At 40.8% G+C, this 22,744-nt stretch overlaps 1 protein-coding gene across 2 annotated transcripts in view; it reads left to right on the top strand.

Moving 5' to 3' along the window:
* Nucleotides 1-22,744, top strand: part of DOCK8 (dedicator of cytokinesis 8) — a 221,983-nt gene that overhangs the window by 61,974 nt on the left and 137,265 nt on the right. For both annotated transcript variants that reach the window (XM_027105744.1, XM_027105745.1), the window contains 3 exons: nt 317-492; nt 3,639-3,710; nt 19,145-19,268. In XM_027105744.1, coding sequence (XP_026961545.1) covers nt 317-492; nt 3,639-3,710; nt 19,145-19,268 — 372 coding nt within the window. The remainder of the gene's footprint in view (nt 1-316; nt 493-3,638; nt 3,711-19,144; nt 19,269-22,744) is intronic.

Below are 22,744 nucleotides of genomic sequence, written 5' to 3' on the forward strand. Positions count from 1 at the left end.
CACACACACACACACACACACACACACACACACACACACACACAAAGATGTAATTAAGCAGAGAAAAATTCTACCTTGGGGTGTGATTTTAATTACTCACTGTGTTCTGACTTGACTTTCCATGCTGTGTTTCTTTTCCTTTGCATATCCCCACTTCTGTGTTTGACAGCTTCTCTAAAGACAGCCCCACTTAGTTGTACATGAGGAGCGAAGCACTTACTGGGAGGAGAGGGAGGACAGGGCACACATCTCCTGTCGCCTTAGTGCTTTTACCCTAAACCGTGTGGGAACCTCTTTTTCCTTTCCCTGCCCCCAGCCTCAGTTTTATGACCCGGTGGAGCCAGTGGACTTTGAAGGACTTCTGATGACACACCTGAACAGCCTGGATGTGGAGCTTGCCCAAGAGCTGGGAGACTTCTCCGAAGATGACTTGGACGTGGTGTTCACGCCGAAGGAATGTCGAACTTTGCAGCCCTCTTTGCCGGAGGAAGGGTAAATTGCTTTCTTAAAATGTGGATGGGATTATGATGATCATGCCTGTTCTTGGTCAGGGAGAGATGCCCTAATTCTGGACTTCTCTTACAAGTAACATGACTCAGATCTATCAAGATGTGCAGGATGACTACTGTGGCACTGTCACCTACATGTAGATAGATTTTGAACTGGTTTGACCAGAGGCTTTGAAAAGCCATGTGGGGACTAAGCCAGTTAAAGGGCTGCAGTAGAACAAAATCGACTGCTTAAGAAGAGGTGAAGAGTGCAGGCTCTGGACCCAGACTGCCCGGGTCAGCTCAGTGACTGTGGGCGAGTCATGTGACCTCAGGAGGCCTCAGTTTTTCCATTTGTAAAAATAATAATCATTGAAATGCCTCCGTTCAGGAGCATTTTAATTCTTTCCATATATGAGACTGGATCAAGTCACAAAAGTAAGTCCGATCCACATTTCTTGAGCATCTACTATGTGCTGAGAACTGGGATAAAAAGATGAATAAGGCAAAGTTCTTTCTTGTGAAGCAAGTCTTGTCAAGCGGAAAAACAATGGGGAAAGCTCTGTAGTGTGAATATGTGAATAGCTGCTTAGGGTTGAGTTTCTACAGTGGGTTAATCGATGTGTTTACAGGTGTCAGCATTAGCCCTCAGTATCAAATGATGGAATTATATTTAGATGAAACTCCTGTTATTTCCATAGTGTAACAAGCAATGTCTCTTTGGAGATTTAGGATGAACTTTTATTTGCATTCATCTTCAAAACCAAAGATTCACATCCTCCTGAGATTTTCAACCTTCTCCTCTTCCCCAAAAAGTCCTGGAAATGAGATCATGAAACACAGCCCCTGCCCTCATTATTCGGGGATATTCCAGTTCTATTTTGGATTTTATTTCATCACAGTTTAAGAAGGTTAGATGACAGTGATAGGGTATTATTTGACCCTTTGCTCTTTGTTTAGACAGTTCTCATTCATATAGAAGAGCTGACCATATGCTCTGCTCTAACATTTTGAAGATACTCACTCCCCAGAAAACAAGATCATGGTGATTCTTGGGAAACATTTTTCCCTGTTGTCAGTCCATTTATTCAGATGTGACTTTCCTATAGGTAACATCTATTATTGTTACCTTTGGTAGAGAATAATTTAATTTCTTTGTGTAAAATATATGGTTAATTGTCTTCAAATGAGATCAGAATCTTGGAAAATCCTGTTTAAAATACTTAAAATAGGGCTTCCCTGGGCGCACAGTGGTTGAGAGTTCGCCTGCCGATGCAGGGGACACGGGTTCGTGCCCCGGTCTGGGAAGATCCCACATGCCGCGGAGCGGCTAGGCCCGTGAGTCATGGCCCTGAGCCTGTGTGTCCGGAGCCTGTGCTCGGCAATGGGAGAGGCCACGACAGTGAGAGGCCCGCGTACCGCAAAAAAAAAAAAATACTTACAGTAAGTTTACAGGTAGGAGGATTTTGGGTTTTTTTTGAAATTTGATAGAAGAGGTAATTTTTTTCTTAACATCAGGGTTTTTTTGTTTTTTGCGATACGCGGGCCTCTCACTGTTGTGGCCTCTCCCGTTGCGGAGCACAGGCTCCGGACGCACAGGCTCAGCGGCCATGGCTCACGGGCCCAGCCGCTCCGCGACATGTGGGATCCTCCTGGACCGGGGCACGAACCCATGTCCCCTGCATCAGCAGGCGGACTCTCAACCACTGCGCCACCAGGGAAGCCCTTAACATCAATTTTTGAGCATAATATTGCCTCATCACCAGAATTGATAACTAACACGTTATCTGTCTGATGGCTTTCAAATACCCTCTACTATTTCAATCGTTGCCCAAAAGTCTTGTGTATAATTAAAGCCCAGGAAAGTATCATCATCATCAGAGTAAACGACAGCTGACTCCTGTTGAACCCCAGTGCCTATCCGAGAACATGATATTGAGCTGTGATAGTGCAGTGGGTGTAAACCTGCGCTCCCAGGCGAGAGGCCTAGGGTCATTTCCCTGCTCTTCCACTTGCTCAGTGTCTTTGAGAAAGATCTTTTCATCTCATCCCTCTGCAAAATGAAAATAGTAATAGCGTCTGTTCTATGGAGCTGATTGACATTAACTGAATTCATACCTGTAGAGGGATTGCATCAGTGCCTAGTGCAGAATGAATGGCACACAAGTGTGAACTATCACACGTAGGTCTTATTATGTGCCAGACGCTTTTCTAAGCACTTCACACACTGACTTCATCTTCATCACAGCTCTCCAAGGGAGCACTGCACGATTACTATCCCCACTTACAGTGAGGAAACTGAGGCACAGAAGGGTTGAGTGACTGGCCCAAGGTTTCATAAGGAATGGGGCTGGGATTTGAGTAGTCAGGGCCCAGGGACCACATATCTGACTTCTACAGTATTCCATCTAAAACTAACAGCCAGTCCACAAGGTGGGAACTGTTCTTACCCTCTTTCTACAAACCAGAAAATTAAAACTTAGAGCACTTAGACCTATTTATCTGTAGTACCAACACATTTGGGAGAACAGCAAAAAAACCCAAAACAAACAAACAAACAAAAATAACCTTTGCTACTGTGGGGAAGTAGTGATTTCTAAATTTCCAGACTCCAAAGCACTCTAAGAGTTTCTCTCATGACACACTCTATGCAGTAGACAAGAGCTGCCCGAATTAATAATCACCAACCAAAGCCAGGGCCTGCCAGCTCCTCAAAGTACAACTCCTCTTATTCATGGCTTTCAAAAAGGAAAACATGCATGTCCTAACAAGGTTACACGTGAGCAAAAAATATGCCCAGATTACCCCAGAAGAGACTGGTATTTATACTTATTCTTCTTGTTTTGTATGTGATTACAGCTAGTTCTACCTGTCTTGTGTCGGAATGCCTTCAGGGATAGATAATAATCTAATACGATTCTGTGTAATAAAGAAAACCCACAAAGCATAAAATGCCAACGTTTGTCTCATCAAAGTAAAAATGTTACTGCCTCAGGAATACTTCAGACACTTGAGAGGAATACTTCATGCCCTTCCCATTCTCAGTTGATACGGATTTGAAATCATCCTGCTGTCCTTGGTTATGATAAAGGACTGCTTTGTTGTGTTTACCTGGTAATAACTTTTTTATGTTGTTTTCCACCCCATTAGGGTTGAACTGGACCCTCACGTCAGGGACTGCGTTCAGACCTATATTCGGGAGTGGCTAATTGTGAATCGGAAGTAAGTTCATTTTTTTCCCTCTTTACGTATATACTTACTTTATATCGTTACCTTTTTATAACTTTTTTTAAAAAAATTAATAAACTTTTTTTAGAACAGTTTAGGCTTACAAGAAAATTGATTAGAAAGAAGTACTGAGCGTTCTCATATACTACCTCCCACACACATTTCCCCCTATTATTAATGTATTGGGTTTTTTGGTGTGTGTGAGGTTTTTATGTCCTTGAATGACCATGAATATTGATTTTGGGGATTCCAAATAAATTTTAGCAAGTAGGCAAATTTGCAAATGCAAAATCCATGAATAATGAGCATTGAGTGTATCTTGTATCACTCTCCTGCTCAAACACCTTCTAAGGCTCTCTATTTCCTACTATATCAAATATAAACACCACCTGCTTGCCTTTCAAGGGCTTTAATAATCTGGCCCAACTCTATCTATTAAAACGTATTTCCCTTAACTCCTGGAGCCCCTTCCTTTCTCTGAGCCTGCGTCTCTTCCTCACTGTTGCACCACATGACTGACTCAGTCCTCCCTCCACACCTTTGCTCTTGCTGTCTCCCCTCTGGGCATGCTCTCCCTTCTTTCATCTGTCTACCCAATCCTACCCGTGGATAAAAGATCATATCAAATTTCTTTTTTTTCCCGTGCAGCTTTCTCTGACTAATTTATCCTTCCTTGGATGAGTCTTACTTAAGTGTGGAATATTTGGTACAATTGATGAGCCAGTGTTGGTCCATTATTATTATTTTTTTTTTTTTTTTTTTGCGGTACGCGGGCCTCTCACTGTTGTGCAGTGGACTCTCAACCACTGCACCACCAGGAAAGCCCAATCCATTATTATTAACTAAAGTCCATAGTTTACAGTAGGGCTTATTTTTTGTGTTTACATTCTGTGGTTTTGACAAATGTAAAATGACGTTTATCTACCACTGGAGTGTCATACCGAATAGTTTCACTGCCCTAAAAATCCCCTCTGTGCCCTCTGATCCTCCCTCCCTGGAAACCACTTATCTTTTTACTGTGTCCATAGTTTTGCCTTCTTTCTCTGTGTGTTTTTGTGGCTTGATAGCTCATTTCTTTCTTCGCTGAATAATATTCCACTGCATGGATTTACTATAGTTTGTTCATCCATTCACCTACTGAAGGAGAAAGTTACATTTTAAACACAAAGAATAGAGCCCTTTTATTTCTATTCTGATGAATTCCTGGGGGGTGGGGGTGGAGATTAATGAATGGAAATTTGGCCTCAGATTCAAAGGGCACATTTAAATTTATGACCAAGAAATAAATTACTTGCTTGCCTTCTAGTCAAAAAGGCCCTTCTCTCCTGGATTAATTAAATGTTCTATGACATTGTCCTGAGCTTTTTGTCTCCATGCCAATGACCTGGAGAGTACCCTCTAATGAGAAGCATCTACCCACACTGGAATTCGCAACCTGTATGTGTGTACGTGTTGGGGAGCTGTCTGGGGAGAGTCTGCAATCAGGGGCACACCCCACTAGAGAAACATCAGAGAACCTGTGACAACACACAAGTAGTTTGAAATTCTGATATCCTCACCTCTCCTATACTCCAGTAAGAATTACCGTTCTGTGGGATAAATGATGGAAGACTTTGGAGGTTGGGTTTTATCCAGCTCCTGGAAGGGTACCATTGAATTTGTGGTGATGTGTTTTGGAGTAATGTCATTATGCATACTATTTTCAGTAACTGAGAAGGAGAAAGCTTCACTTGTATAAAGTAATTAAGAGAAAGTTAGACGCTAATCCATCATCTGTTCTAACTTGAATAGAAAACCAAGTTTGCCGGGCAGTCAAATAAGATTATACTTTGCTGGTAATAAATAGAAGATTTCAGAACAAGTTGTTCTCATGCTTTTAAATGTTATAATTAGAGGTACTTTCTGGATATGAAGGCTTGAAAGAAATCTGAGACGGGGCAATAAATAGAAAGGTCCATTTTACTACACTTGGTTTTTATTTTCTATTCGGGACACTGCACTTTTTCATTCTTCATGGCAATTTCCATTGGAATTTTTTTTCTCTATCTTGAACAAACTTAAAGGACTCTTTTTAGAATACTCATTGTAAAAATTTTGGAGATCATAGCGAACCAAAAAGAGAAAACAAAAATCACTCCATTTCACTATAAACACATAACCACCATTAACATTTGATGTGTTGCCTTTGAATCATATTTCTTTGTATATATTTGCATAAAAATTAAGTCCGATTTTGATACTGTTTGGCAGCATGCTTTTTCAGTCTTCACACTAAGTGGTAACTATCTCTTTGCTATTAAATATTATTCCTCAAGACAATTTTTAATGGTTGTATAATGTATTTATACAAAAATTTATTTAAACAATTTTAATGCTTAGATGATCCCCTGTTTTTCAGTGTTATACCCAGTATAGCAACATTCTTGTGTATAGTTATGGTTTTTTTCCGTTTGGAATAAATTCCTACAAGAGGAGTTTCTGTGTGTTTAAGTGTATGCACAAATTTAAGGATTTGGGAATAATATATCAGAAAGATTATTAGCAAGATATGCGTGAATCCTCAAGAATATTGGATGTTATCTTTTAATAAATTTCCAATTTTATTTGTAAAATGGCTGTCTTTTATTTGCATTTTCTTTGTTTCAATTTGGTATCTTTTTTTCCATAAATTTATCGTCCATTTGTAAGTTTTCCTTGGTGCTCTGCTTATTCATTAAATTTGTGCATCTCTATTACTGTAGTTGTCTGGTCTTGTTTATCTTTAGGGCTGCTTTCATTCGGTAAGGATATTAACCCTTTGTATGTCATATAATACAAATTCCTTACCCAGGATACTCTTTGTCTTTTAAATTTGTTTATAGTTTTTTAACATTCAAAATTATTTATTAGTAAAATCTATATTGACAGTTTTCCTTATGATTTATAGTTTTGCTGTCATGCTTAAAATTTAATCCATAAACCTAGTATTATTTACTAGGAATTTAGGATTAAAATGTTAAACTAGACCATTAGCCACTTTGATTATTGCTTCCGTTCCCTCATGTGTCTCCATTTGTTTTTATCTCTTCTGTAGGAACAGTGGTTTTTCATATATTTATTCTGTGCAAGTTTTGTATCTTTTTATTTTCACAAAACAAAGCAATGTCTGTTTTAACTTTATGTTTGGCAACATACTGAGGATGGGGATTGTCATTGGCCCCGTTATCTGCGCACTTGGGTAACGGACCAGCTTGTTTCCCAGAAATTAGCTAATGGACAGGTAGATGTGTGCAACGTCGAAACTCGTTTTCAGTTTCTGGCAAGCTTTGACTAGTGTTCAACTGAGGAAGCACCTTTTCCAACCCCACTGTTTGACCTTTTGGTACTCTAAATCTGATACTCTAACATAAAGGCTATAATTCCTATTGAACAGTCCTCCCAGGATCATTCTGCCCTCACGTGCATCCGTAGTATTTTGTTTGTGGGGAGAATCCAATACACTCTTCCAGGTGCCCTTCATCTCCCAACCCTACATACATATTCAGCTAGTTGTTTTCTATGAGTTGTTTCTATATGGTTGCAGAGTGATGGTAGAAAGAGAAAGGCAAGGAAGGTAGTGGTTCTGGTGGTAGTTCATTTCAGTAAAACCAGGTGGAACCTGTGAATGGCTTCATAGATAAGCCACTACAAGAAGGAGAATTTAGATTCCTGACTATTATAGACATTGACTGTTCGGGGACTGACAGGAAGGAAAGTACATAGTGCTTTCCTCTGCATTGCCCTTTGGGGAGGCAAAGTATGGTACATCCTTCTCTTTCCAGCTGCATCTGATCCACAGAGATTCTGTCTAGACTTTGGCATTAAGTTATCTGTTTTGGTGAGTTTCCATTTTTTCTGTGTCTTCATAGGCCGGGAAGTTGGAGAAAGTCACAATAGTGGTTGCTGACCAGTTGTTAATTAGCAATTAATGAGCTCTCCTTTGAATTTGTTATTTTATGTGCTAAATAATGTAAGCTTGTTTTTTGTTTTTTTGGTTTTTTGCGGTACGCGGGCCTCTCACTGTTGTGGCCTCTCCCGTTGCGGAGCACAGGCTCCGGTCGCGCAGGCTCAGCGGCCATGGCTCACGGGCCCAGCCGCTCCACGGCATGTGGGATCTTCCCCGACCAGGGCACGAACCCGCGTCCCCTGCATCGGCAGGCGGACTCTCAACCACTGCGCCACCAGGCAAGCCCTGAAGTTGGTTTTTGTTCTGTGCGGAAGACACCAGACTCATTGAGGTGGCTAAAGTCAGGGCTGCGCCCTTGTGTGTCCTTGGCCAGAGGCAGCCCTGTTGAGGGAAGGAGTGAGGAACAAATATGTGTTTTGCATCAGCTGCGGGTCTGGCCTGCCCTAGGCACTGGGGATGCAGCTGTGAACAAGACAGAGGCAGCGCCCTTTACAGAGCTCAGGATCTAGGAGGGCAGAAAGCACTAGATAAGAGTTGGAAGGGGAGCACCCCGCAGCGCTGTAGACGTCTTTAATGAGATGGTTTAACTTGGTTGGAGGCATCAGGGAGGGTGTCCCCAGGGAATAATAATGAGAATAAACAGCCTTTATTGTGAAAAAATGTGTATATGTATTCTTTTTCATATTCTTTTCCATTATGGTTTATTATAGGATATTGAGTATAGTTAGCTGTGCAATACAGTAGGACCTCGTTGTTTATCTATTTTGTATATAGTAGTTTGTATCTGCTAATCCCAAACTTCTAATTTATCCCTACCCCCCCTTCCCCTTTGGTAACAATAAGTTTGTTTTCTATGTCTGTGAGTCTGTTTCTTCTGTAAATAAGTTCATTTGTATCACATTTTAGATTCCACATGTAGGTAATGTCATATGATATTTGTCTTTCTCTGTCTGACTTCACTTAGTGTGATAATCCTCTGGGTCCATCCATGTTGCTGCAAATGGCATTCTATTCTTTTTTTTTTGGCTGTGTTGGGTCTTCGTTGCTGCACGTGGGCTTTCTCTAGTTGCGTTGAGCAGGGGCTACTCTTCGTTGCAATGTGGGGGCTTCTCATTGTGGTGGCTTCTCTTGTTGTGGAGCATGGGCTCTAAGCACACAGGCTTCAGTAGTTGTGGCGTGCATGCTCAGTAGTTGCGGCTTGTGGGCTCTAGAGCGCAGGCTCAGTAGTTGTGGTACACGGGCTTAGTCGCTCTGCGGCATGTGGGATCTTCCCGGGCAAGGGATCAAACCAGTGTCCCCTGCATTGGCAGGCGGATTCTTAACCACTCCGCCACCAGGGAATTCCCTTCATTCTTTTTTATGGCTGAATAATACTCCACTGTGTGTGTGTGTGTGTGTGTGTGTGTGTGTGTGTGTGTGTATACCACATCTTCTTTATCCATTCATCTGTAGACGGAAGTTTAGGTTACTTCCATGTCTTGTCTATTGTAAATAGTGCTGTAATGAACATACAGGTGCATGTATCTTTTCGAGTTATGGTTTTGTCCAGATATATGCCCAGGAATGGGATTGCTGGATTGTATGGTAGTTCTTTTTTTAGTTTTTTAAGGAACCTCCATACTGTTTTTCATAGCGGCTGCAGTAATTTATATTTCCACCAACAGTATAGGAGGGTTTGGGGGGAACTTTTCGAACAATTCCTCAGAAGAAATAACTATTTAAAATATTTACGAAAATGATTTTGGTTCCAATTGCTCTAAGTGTGCAAATCATAGTGGTAAAAAAAAAAAAAGTAGATCCACATGTGACCAAGCTTCATTTTATCTTATAATATTTATTTTCTACTTTCTAACAGAGATCTTTGAGAGAGAGCCTCACATGGGCATTCATAAACTTGCTAGCTTCTTCAAAGTTATTCTCACCAATATTCGTTAAGCAACATGTATGTGTATGCCAAATGGGTAAGCTTTTCTAGTGTATAAAATCCTTAGGGGGCTTTCCCTAAGGATTCAAATAAAAAGCTTCATGTGATCTAATGTCCTGGCAAGAAAACCCACCCAACTCAAAGTAATGGAAAATATAGGCAAACATTAAGTTGCTTCCTAAGATTACACTACCCTAAATGACAACACACTGAATTAGTGAGTGTTTTTCCTGAGAAATCCAATTTTAAGGGGAAAAGTTCCCAAAGGAATTAACTAACGTTAATTTGTTCTAAGATGGAAAGAAAACAGTGAATTAAAACTCAAAATTCACACTTGCTCTTTGCCTTTCTTAGGATGTGTACACTCCAGAGGATGTTGATGTCACAGGTTCAGTGTCACATACTTCTTCATAAGGAAACCGGTGTGGGCCACAGGAATAAAAATCCAGAAACAACCTAGCTTAAGACCTTATGTGTGGTAGCCTTGGAGACCAGAACTATTTCTGGTCTTTAGCTTTCTTCCTTGTGTCATAAAATGCACTTATTTCCAAGAGTGTTTACTTACAAGTGAATCCCCACCCCCCTTGCCAGTTACAGCCATGTGCCTGCTTCCATTTTCCTCAAGTCACTTCTCTCTACGCCTCTTTCTCCATTGGGTATGGCATAGACATGAGCTGAATTCTAGGACATTTCCCCCAGCTTTAAGATTTTAAGATAAAGAGTTCATACACCATATCTGAAAACTTTTATATCAGATTTTCTCCTCAAAAGAAACTTAAATCTGGGAGAAATGAAACTTATTTGGTTATTGTTCTTTTGCTATTTTATGCAAACGGATGCTTTCTTTTTTGTCCTCCGTTTTGTTAGAATGTTTTCTGAAGTCATTTACCCAGACCGCCCAAAGCCACTAACAAATGGGCATTTTAAAAAAAAATGAGTTACAGAATACTGTTAAAAGTTCATCTCACAACATGTATACTCTAACCATATATCTGTGTCACCCTCAGGATCTGGGGGATGGAAAGCATTAAGACTAAATGTATTCCATGGCTGTGGATTTGAAACCAGAGCAAACTGTGTTCCCCTTCCTCATTCTAGATTTAGCATCTACTTCCCCATTTTGAAATCTCAGAAAGTTGCAAAGCTACCTTGTGACAGCAAGGGTAAAGCTGGCTGGAGAGGAGAGGCCAAGGGTTGGCAAGCATGTAAAGATGACTCATTTCAGCAGTGCCAGCCACAGAAGTCAGAAACCGCCATGGGGTGGGTAGTGAGACTGCTGGCTGAGTGCCATCAGCTACCAGAGTCCCAGCCTCCCTACCCGACCCGCACATCTGAGCCAAATAAAGCCATGCTCCTGTGGAGCCTATTTGCAGACAAGAGAGAGATGGGCAAGTAGCCAAATGGTAGAAAGACTGTTTCTCATGAAATAAACACAACCTATTGCTTCTCCAGAGAACTGTGTTCCTTTTCTTCAAACACTACCGTTACCCATTTGGGGACAGTCCAAAGACAAACATATCTTGAGAGCGTTCTCTTTAGAGGCAGTGTCATGGAGTAGATAGAGTCTAGACTTGGGTCCAGATGCTGGCTCCTTATGTAATGTCTATGAGACCCTGGGCAAGTGACTTCATCTCTCTGAACCAGCGTTTCCTCAAGTGTGAAATGGGGGGAAATGTTGCTCATTTTGAAGGCTTATTGCAAAGACTGGAAAATAATACATGTTCCTCTTCTTCTTTTTCCTCTTCCCCTTCCTATACCCTTTTCTCTTTCTTTCCTCTCCCTTCTTGTACAATTTGGTGTGGAAGCCATCAGAACAAGTTGGCCATCCATAACTCAGGGTGGGGAGTAGCTGAAGAGGGCCAGAATGAGGAGTGGAAGGCCAAACACGCTGAGGAGGACACACGTTTAGAAGGGCCGCCTGGCATGGAGAAGCAGAACCTACATGGTGTGAGGCGGGTATCTGAGCCTGGGGCAGCCTGGCATGTGATAACAGAGCAGACATTCTGAGTAGAATGAGGGGGTGTTACATGGGGGAGAAGCCTACCACGAGGTGTCAGAGCCCAGGCAAGGGACAAGGATGTCCTTGTGGGAGGGTGACCTGGCACTAAGTGTCAGTGCAGACTGAAGAAGATGTCGTGCCAGAGGGCAAGCCTGGTGCAGGGTGTCAGAGTCAGAATATAAGGAGGGCAACATGTGTGGGCATGGAGGGGTGCTGTTAGCAAGGGTTACATTAAGGGGATTAATCAAGTAAGTAAGTATATTAAGGACAATAGGTGTTAGATTTTTCACTATCTGAGAAGGAAGTTAATATGGAAAGGAAGAAAACTAGAATGGATACTGTGATGTCAGATTGGGATTGCAAGGATCAACATGAACTCCTGGCTTTCAAAACACACACACACACACACACACACACACACACACACACACACGCTCCCTACCTAACTCTGTTCACTGAGAAGACATAGGAGGAGCAACACCTTAATAGCAATGAGCACACCCAACACCTACATCTTGACTTCTAAGAACCATTTTCCACTAAAAAGAATCAGAACTTCTTGGAGAAATGACTGATTCCAGGGTTGAGGAAAGGAAAGTATAAGATCAGCCTGAATATCTTGTGGCAGAAAGCAGGATGTGATCAGTGACTGCTGGGGACATGTAAAAAGTTGTAAGAGCCAGCTGAAGGGATTCACACTGGTCGAATTGAGGATAATTATAGCGCCAAAATAAATAATAGCAATGGATTAAGATATGTTGAATAAAATAGGAAACTGTGAATCCATATTGATACAAATCAAACTGAAAGCTTGATGAGGAATGGGGCATTTACAACAATGAAACCCAAATGGAGGGACTTCCTAAATAATAACTGGCCTATAATCTTAAGGTCATGAAAGTCAAGGGAACACTGAGGAACTGTGCCAGAGTGAATAAGAGTAAAGAAATGTGACATATAAATGCAATGCATGACTTTGGACTAGATCCTTTTGCTCTAAAAGGCATTTGGGGGACATTTGGTGAAGGCTGAAAGGGGTCAGAGGATTAGATGGTAATAATGTATCAGTGTTAATTTCCTGAATGTGATGGTTGAATACTAATTACCATGGAGAATGTCCTTGTTTGTAGAAGTTACACACTGAAGTATTCAGGGATAATGGAGAATTAGGTCAGCAACTTACTCTCAAATAGTTTGAGAGGGGGAACGGTCTTTGTACTATATTTGCAAGTTTTCTGTAAATTTGAGATTGCTTCAAAATAAAAGGAAAATAATATATGTTAGGCGCCTGGCATTGTAATAAAGACTGTTAGTGGGTCCCCTTTACTGTCCCATGCGTTTATCTTGCAGCTGCCATGAGTGTAGGAGCTATTGTGCCCAGAGACATTTGAGCAATTTGCTCTACCTCCCAGCCCCTTAACCTCCCACTTTGGATTGGTGGTGGTGACCAGAGCCTGACTGGCACAATAGCACTGGTGCAAGGGGTACCATAGTCCCACCTCTTGTCTCAGAGTGGGACAGTGGGACAACTTTGCAATGTGATCCTTCCAGAGCACCCTGTGTATCAGGCCAAGAATTTATCTGAGCTCTCATCCTTAGTTGACTCCTTCTGCTTCCCTATCTCTCTTACAGGCTTTTCTTCAAGAACACACAATCAAAAATCACATGCACCTGAGTCCCTGCCTCAGGCTCAGCTTCTAGGGAATCTCAACTAAGACAATCACATAGACAATCACTAAGACAATTACCAGTCCAAGAAATGATAGCTATATTATCATCAATGATAATACCATTAGATGCAATACCAGTGCATGTATTATAGATCTAGATACCCTTATTTTGCAGATATGTTGAATTTAAAATCTCCTAACATCCCTGTTTCTGCTAAACTATATAATAATTTCTATATGAGAAATTTACTTTCTACCAAAACCAAAAGTAGAACTCTGAAAAGTGCTCACTTTAGGATTTTCCACTGGTAGAATTCTCCCCCCAAACAATTAAACACGTGAATGATGCTGTGGTCCCGGTTAAACTTGCTGCATTTCACCCCTTCCAGGAAGTCTTGGTGGATATCCTTTCCCAGATGTTCTGCTAAAACTATGGTTTAGATTGGATTTGGGGATTCCAGTTTTCTAATATCTTAGTAGCAATGGTTCTCAATGAGGGTAATTAATGCTTCTGTTTTTAATTGTCTCAATGACTGGCGTGGGCTACTGCATTTCACACCCTGCAATGCATGGGGCATCACATACAATGAAGGATCATGCCCAATTCAACATTCAGCATAACTATCAAATGTCCTGCTGGACATTCAGGGTGGTGAAAGACCAGTCTGTAAATATCTAAGCCAAGCCTCTATGCCATCTTACAAATATTTTTGCACTGAATTTTTCAGGAAAACAACTATCATGTAAATATAGGGGAAGTTAAACTTTGTGCTGATTAGAGCTCTACAAGAGTTTTCCCCCATTTTGGAAAATCACATTACTGACAGCAGTGCTGCTTTGTGGTGTTTGAGTCACCCATACAACACATCTGTTGCAGTCTGCTTTTGTAGGTGTTATATTTACAACGATTCTTCCTACAGGTGCAAACAGCTGGGACATTTTCCTACAGGTGCAGACATCTTCCTACAGGTGCAAACAGCTGGGACATCATTATGTCCTCTGGTGTAGTTGTGTCCAGGCATTTGCATATTTACATACATGCTATTTTAGGTATTATGTTTCTTTTATTTCTCATTTATATAACAGCTGGGACATTTTATTGACTTCTAAAAATGAGAAAGTTGATGGGTTATAAAGGTGGCATTATAAAACATTTGTTACAGAGAAAGACAGTGTTGGATCTGACAGATTTGAGAACACTTATGTGAGAGGAAAACGATATAGATATTTGCTTGTTAGAGTTGCATTCGTTCTCCCATTCAACAAATGTTTAGAAAATATCTCCTGAGAATAAGGCACCAAAGAAGATGCAAAGAGGAATACACAGGAATCCTATCGCTAAAGGAGGCCCTGTCCTCAGCAAAGTCATAGTCTAGTGAGAGAGAGCACATATTTAGCAGGGGAGATAAAAATTTAGACAAGTAATTAGACTGTAACATAGAATATTATAAAAGCTTCTAAGAGAAATACAAACAACATGCTTTGAAAATTCAGAGAAGGGGGCAGTTACTTCTGGCCAGGTTAGGGAAGGCTCGGTGCAAGTGCTGGCCTTTGAATTGGGCTTCCGTGGGAGTGGATTTATGGGGATGGGGAGTCTGCATGTAAGAAGTCAAGAGTGGCACAGTGATTTCCACAGCTGGATTGCTCTTTGTCACTGCATAGGCTGATGAGGCTGGCTTGCTTTCCATACTTTCAGAAAGCAAATAGCTAAGCACCTTGACAGCCAGAGCAACAAATGCATGTCATAATAAGCAATTATTGATCAGGGAGACATTTTTATGGTGTTTTGGGAGTAACTGAATTATATGCACTGATGTGTTTGAATTTTAATTGTTTACCAGTTCACTGGGAGTAAAATATGGAGTAATAAAACAGATGATACCCCATTCCTTGATATCCCAGCTCTCCTTGAGCATGACCTTCCTTCAGAATTACCTTAATCACCCAGGATGAAAGACAAAGTCTAAGGGCTTTTATGTGCTGCTCAAAACACTCGTGAAATGTTTCACTGTCACTATGGGTAATACACCAAGAATAAATAGCATGTCAACAAGTTTAATTACTTCAGAGTTTTACTCTCCACCAAGACACCAAACACATTCTTAAGTTATTCTCTCTTTAGTTCATTAAAGAAAATTACAGAGAAAATAATGCTTATAGTATTTACCATCACCCAAAGGATGCCAGGAAACAGCAATACATACAAAATTGTCAAAATATGTGGAAATAAGATGAGATAAACAAGCAGCCGTGGCACCGTTCTATTCATTAGATTAACGGTCATTTGCAAAAGGCATGAAGGGGAAAGTGCTATGATTTTTAGAGCAAGGACACAAAACTTTGTGCTATAGACATGAAAAAGATAAAATGAAATTCATTCAAGGCATCTTCCAGTCTAAGTAACAGAGGCAAACAGTTCAAGTCGGAAAATACAGTTCTCCCAAAAGGAGAACAGTACTTTGTGCTTCTGTGTAGTTTTAATCTTTCCCTACTAAGTTAAAATCTAAAACTTTCCTCTATCCTGCATGAGCGGCACTATTTGTCTGATTTCAAAGTCTCAATTATAGGATCTGAGTGGCACATGTCCTATAGAATTATGAGAGTGGGAGGGAACACAAGTGGCCATTACTCTACTCCTCTGCCCCCTAAGTGGGATTCAAAGCCATTATCACACATAGCAAGGACATAAAAGACTATTCCTAGGTATTATAGAGAAATGTAATATCAGCAAGGAGATAATTGAGGAATAAAAGAGCTAACTAAATCAGTGTTTGACTGTATGGTTATGGATGACAAAGACATGTCCATAGACCAAGGGGGGAAAGCAGAGGTGGGGGGGGTGGTGGTGGTGGTGGGATGAATTGGGAGGTTGGGATTGACATATATACACTAATATGTATAAAATAGATAACTAATAAGAACCTGCTGTATAAAAAAAAAAAAAGACATCCATAGAAAGCAAAGCGGCTTCATTAAGCATGGTCCTCCAGAGGAAAGTAGTTTTTTCCCCTGTGACGCATTAAAATATATGAGATAGAGTTTGGGGTTCATTCCTCTGACATACTAAGATAAGTGCATTTTCTGAAGTCCTCAGAAAATCTTATTTCACTTGAAAGGAATATTTTGCATAGGTTGAATTGGAACTAGAATAGCCCTAAGGTATAATTCTTATGATTTTTCAAATCTTATCTTTATCCCATGAATACATACATTTTAGTGCCTAAGATGTGAAATCTATCCTGCACCATTGCATTAAAAGAAATCTTCAACAATACTGAGTTGTACCTTTTTTTATTTTTCCTTTGCTTATAATATCTTATTCATTGGTCTAATTTGGATTATTTGTCCACTGACAGGGACAGTTGGCATATAATTGAGCCATATTCTCTAATACTGTTTAATAAACATTATTAAGTAGTGGCAGATATTTACTGAATTATGGCCATAAGCCAAGAAATCTTATAAGTATTTTACATATGAGAATTTATTTGTTGCATGCAGTAGAACTGATGACCTAGGTATTATTCTAATTCTTATTATCTTGATAAGGAAATTGAGGCACAAAGAAGTAGACTCATTTGCCTTAAGTCACACAGCTTGTAAGCTGTGGAGCCAGGACTTAAATCCATTCACTCCTGCTTCAGTGAGACCACCATCCTATAATAAACCGCAGCGAAGTATCAGCCCTTATGTTGAATGACTATTAAATGTACATACTATCCTAATTAATGCCAGGCATAATCCGAAACTGTCCATTGATTTGGAGGTAATTATAATTCATTCTTTTTAGACTGAAGTTCTGTGAGTTTTGACAAATGCATACAGTTGTGTAACCACTATTACAATCAAGATACAGAATGGTTCCACGCCCCACCCACCCCCCAAATTCCCCCAGGCCTCTTTGCGGTCAACCCCTTTCTCTACCCCCAGACCCTGGCAAGCCACTGATCTCTTTTCTGTCTCTAGAGCTTTTCCTTTTCCAGAATGTCATATCAATGGAATCATGCAGTTATCTTTTTATTTTTTTCCTGGCCTCTTTTACTTAGTATTGAATACTTGCTCTGTGCCACTGTGCATAACCCAGCACTTCGCCCCTCCCAAAGAGTTATAAACTGTATTTGGATCATCGCTAGTAGCTCTCCTACGTTTCCGGCTTTACTTGTCTTCCATCTGATCTGCCTAATAAATCCTAACCTCATTTCACGTCCCTTTACCAGCTTGCTCAGTGGTTTCCTAATAGTGTGGGAAATCAAACAAAACAGGTGCATGTTTGTGTGGTTGAGTCTGCAGCATGTTTTCCAGGAGGCCTTTGAGTCATAAAAATGGGGAATACACATGTTGGTTTCTATAGTTATTATTTGACAGCGTATATCTGTTGCCTTTTTTGTGATGGTCTCACTTCTTTCTCCAGTGACAGTGCTAGACATCATATTAAACCCTTTCCATAGCAACACATTTCTTAAAATTGAAGTATAGTTGATTTACAATAGTGTGTTAGCTTCAAGTGCATAGCAAAGTGATTCAGTTATATATGTATATGTGTATATATATATATATGTTTTCAGAATATTTTCCATTATAGGTTATTATAAGATATTAAGTATAGTTCCCTGTGCTATACAGTAAATCCTTGTTATTTATCTATTTTATTTTTTTTGAATTTTTGAATTTTTGAATTATTTTTTATACAGCAGGTTCTTATTAGTTATCTATTTTATACACATTAGTGTATATATGTCAATCCCAATGACTATACTACCCAAAGCAATCTGCAGATTCAATGCAATCCCTATCAAATTACCAGTGCAATTTTTACAGAACTAGAACAAAAAATCTTAAAATTTGTATGGAGACACAAAAGACCCCGAATAGCTAAAGCAGCCTTGAGGGAAAAAAATGGAGCTGGAGGAATCAGACTCCCTGACTCCAGACTATACCGCAAAGCTACAGTAATCAAGACAATATGGTACTGGCACAAAAACAGAAATATAGATCAATGGAACAGGATAGAAAGCCCGGAGATAAACCCACGCACCTATGGTCAACTAATCTATGACAAAGGAGGCAAGGATATACAATGGAGAAAAAAGTCTCTTCAATAAGTGGTGCCGGGAAAACTGGACAGCTACATGTAAAAGAATGAAATTATCCCTAACACCATACACAAAAATAAGCTTATCTATTTTATGTGTAGTAGTTTATATCTGTTAATCCCATACTCCTAATTCATGACCCCCCCCTTTCCGCTTTGGTAACCGTAACTTTGTTTTCTATGTCTGTGAGTCTGTTTCTGTTTTGTATAGATTCATTTGAATTATTTTTTAGAGTCTACATATAAGTGATATATAATATTTGCAACATTTTTTAAACACAAGTTTAATGGAGTGGGGACTGAGAATAGCAGCAAAGACTTTCGGTACATAAATCATTTATTTCTATTTTTTCTTAGCCGTGTCCTGCCTTTTTTATTCATTACTAAGAACATTGATTTGGAGATTAAATGTTTTCCTCTATTTTTATCTTCAAACGACCTTTATTCGCTGCGTCTGCCCTTCGCTAGATTTATTCCAGCCTCTTACACTAGGGTCATAGTTTAGCTTCAGCTTGGAGCCAAATGCCCCACAGCTGAAATGGCCGCACCGCTGAAGTGGCATTTTCCCAGGCCACTCCTGCCTTTAATAATGAGCCAGCCAGGAGGCAAGTTTGTATGTCATTACAACAGAGCCTTGTGTTAGGCCTGGTGCATAATTAGATGTGAAGAATTACAAATGGTCCTCTCTTTACAAGATCTTTCAGCACCATGTCTGCACTTAAGCCATTACTTTTATTTTAATCTAATGATTTTGCCTCTCTCTCTCTCTCCCTCTCCCTCCTTCCACACTCTCTCTTATTTAATAACAACAATGAAAGAAACCAAGGAAGTTCGGAGATTTGCGGCTTTAAAAAGACTGGATCCCGAAAAGATTTTCACAAGACGCTTCAGAAACAGATGTTTGAGTCAGAAACCTTGGAGTGCAGTGAACCCAGCTCTCAGGTATTTCCTATCAACAAACATGGTTGCCAGGTTACTGGACGTTCTTCCATGGCATGCTGTCGATCTTTTTTTAAACTAATAAAAAGACTAGACTCATAGAATATTGGAATAGGAGGAATTCTACCATTTCAGTCAGTGATATTTTTTTTCAAACTTGTTTGTAGCTATAGACATTGGTGTTCAAATGAAAATAGATAAAAGTGGAGGGGCTCTAACTGGGGAGGGGGGGAATTGGGCCCATCCCTATAATGATTCCTGCAGAGACTCAGAGGTGTCCCCAGGCCTAAGGCAGGCTGCAGCATGATTGGAAGCTCCACACTGAGGCAGACTGTCTATCACATACCAACTCTATAACCTCAGACAGGATAACTCAACTCTCTGGGCTTCAGTTTCCTCTCCTGGAAAACAAGGATGATAAAAGTACCCAACTCATGAAGTTGTTTGAGTATTAAATGCGTTAATGTGTGTAAAGCATTTAAGACAATGCCAGCTCACACTTTGCACCCTATAAAAGTTGGCTACTGCTGCTGCTGTTGTTATTATTATTATTACTATTACAGAGTAGTTACAGTTTAAAAGTCAGTGCTCTATACACCTGTGTTCATAGAGCATTATTCACAGTAGCCAAAAGGTGGAAACAGCCCAGTGTCCATGGGCAGATGAATGGATAAACTAAATGTGGCATATACATACAATAGAATACTATTCAGCCTTAAAAAGGGGGGAAATTCTGACACATACTACAACGTGGGGATGAACCTTGAAGACATTATGCTGAGTGAAATAAGCCAGTTACAAAAGAACCAATACTGTATGATTCCATTTATATGAGGTACCTAGAGTAGTCAGATTCATAGATATATAAAGGTAAAACGGTGGTTGCCAGGGGCTGGGGAGGGGTGGGAATGAGGAGTTATAGTTTAATGGGTATAGAGTTTCAGTTTTACAGAATGAAAAGAGTTCTGGAGACTGGTTGCACAACAATGTGAATGTGTGAATGCAATGAACATTACTGAGCTGTACATTAAAAAATGATGAAATGGTAAATTTTATGTTACATATATACTTGACACAATTTTAAAAAGATTCTAAAAACCAGTGCTCTGGTCCAATCTGTCCATTTTATAGGTAAGAAAAATAAAACAGAGAGGAAGAAATGTGTCCAAGTTTTCACAGGACTTCTTCTAAACCGGTATAGTTTTCAGCTTCCAGGTGCCCTCATAACACAAGCATCTCGCCATGCTGAATATGACTAGAGGTTTTAAATAATACCTATTTTTCAAACTACAGTCAGGCTGACTACTTATCTCTGCAGAGGAATCCGCCATCAATTCCAGTGCTGAACCTGGTGGGCTTACTGAGGAACGGGATATCTGTATGCTGTCCTCTGTGGGAAATTTCAGGAGTTTTTCATTGGTAATTTTGACTAAATTCAGCTTTCATCATGTAGGTGACCACCTAAATTGTTCCTTGTATCAGTCAGACAGAAGAAACACTAGGTATTTCCACAGAAGAAATTTAACATAGGGAAATGGTTAAATACATTTTGGAGGACTGCGAGAACCAAAAAGGAAAATTGAAGTCATACAGAAATTGTAACTACAAGAAACAGCGCGCCACCCTAAGCCTGGGGTCTATGGCAGTGGTTCTCAAGCCTAAGCTTCATCAGAACCCCCTGAAGGGCTTGTCGGAGCACAGATGGCTGGGCCCCACTCCAGAGTTTCTGATTCACTGGGTCTGGAGTGGGGCTTGAGAATTTGCATTTCTTTTTTTGTTTGTTTTTTTCGGTACACGGGCCTCTCACTGTTGTGGCCTCTCCCGCTGCGGAGCACAGGCTCCGGATGCGCAGCCTCAACAGCCATGGCTCATGGGCCCAGCCGCTCTGCGGCATGTGGGATCCTCCCAGACCGGGGCAGGAACCTGTGTCCCCTGCATCGGCAGGCGGACTCTCAACCACTGCGCCACCAGGAAAGCCCGAGAATTTGCATTTCTAAATAGCATTTCCCAGGAGTTGCTGATACTGCTGGTCCCAGGACCATGTTTGAGAACCATGGGTCTAGTGGGAGGAGCTTGGAGTTATCAGAACCTAGCAGCTCAGAAGAGGGGCCTCAGAGCTAGGACTCAAATATCTGAGGAGGGGGTGCAGCCTAGTCAATGGTGTCATCAGAGGAGAGACCTCACAGGGGCTGGGAGTCTGGACTTAGACCTCCTGGGAGAAGGAATTGCCCAGTTGGTGCTGATACCTCCAAGGAAGGTAAGATGAGGGCTGTTCTGGAAGTGCCAGAGAAACAGAAGACTAGGACCAATGGCCACAACCAAGGTGAGAGAAACTGCAGGCAGAGAGGAAAGGGTCAGTCCCTTCTCCCTCCCCTAGCCATCCAGTCTCCCTGGAGTGCTCCCTGTTGGCAGAACCTAAAGGGAGAAGGAGCAAAGCAGAAATGTGATTTGCTGAGTTGCAGACCCAGCACCACAGAGCAGAGCAGAAAAGGGTAAATTCAAAAGGTGAGTGTCCAGCGCAGCCATAAAGCACACTCATTTCTTCAGCACACTAACACAGCACTCAAGTCATCGGCTGGGTTTCAGAGCCAAGTTATACAAGAGAGGTGTGGTTTTAAGTATCAGACTAATACTCATCATGGAGAGAGGCTCAGTCCAGCAACATCCTCCCTTTCGATCATTTGTTTTAAATTTATTTATTTTTGTCTGTGTTGGGTCTTCGTTGCTGCGCACGGGCTTTCTCCATTTGCGGTGAGCGGGAGCTACTCTTCGTTGCGGTGCGCGGGCTTCTCATTGCAGTGGCTTCTCTTGTTGTGGAGCACAGGCTCTAGGCGTGCGGGCTTCAGTAGTTGTGGCACGTGGGCTCAGTAGTTGTGGCTCACGGGCTCTAGAGCGCAGGCTCAGTAGTTGTGGCACACGGGCTTAGTTGCTCCGCGACATGTGGGATCTTCCCGGACCAGGGATCGAACCTGTGTCCCCTGCATTGGCAGGCAGATTCTTAACTGCTGCGCCACCAGGGAAGCCCTTTTCAATCATTTTTATGCACCTTATTGAGTGGAATTGCGAGGCCAAATGCCTGAATTTCATAAGTTAAATATATATATGATGTGAATCCATGATACACATAATATTTCATAAAAATTATATACAATATTGTATAATTTCCTTTTTTATTAACAAGACAATATACTATGATCATCTTTCTCTTCCAATGGCAGCACATTTTTCTGTTTTTTAACGGCTGCCTAATGTTCCACTGTATGAGAGTTCCAAGATCTCTTAACCTGAAAAGTTTCTTTTTGAGGGGGGCATTTAGGTTGTTTCTATTATTTTGTTATTACAGAGTTCCAGACATACTCTTGTCCTCACATCTTTGCTCACTTGTCCAGTTGTGGCCTTAGAATAAATTCTGAAGATAGATAAAGGCATCAGTAGCTATCTATCTATCTCTCTGTCTACATCTTTACATCCTTTTAAAG

Source organism: Aethalodelphis obliquidens, unplaced genomic scaffold (assembly GCF_003676395.1).
Source record: "Aethalodelphis obliquidens isolate GAN/ISIS:26980383/991018 unplaced genomic scaffold, ASM367639v1 scaffold7, whole genome shotgun sequence".
Classification (NCBI taxonomy): Eukaryota; Metazoa; Chordata; class Mammalia; order Artiodactyla; family Delphinidae; genus Aethalodelphis; species Aethalodelphis obliquidens.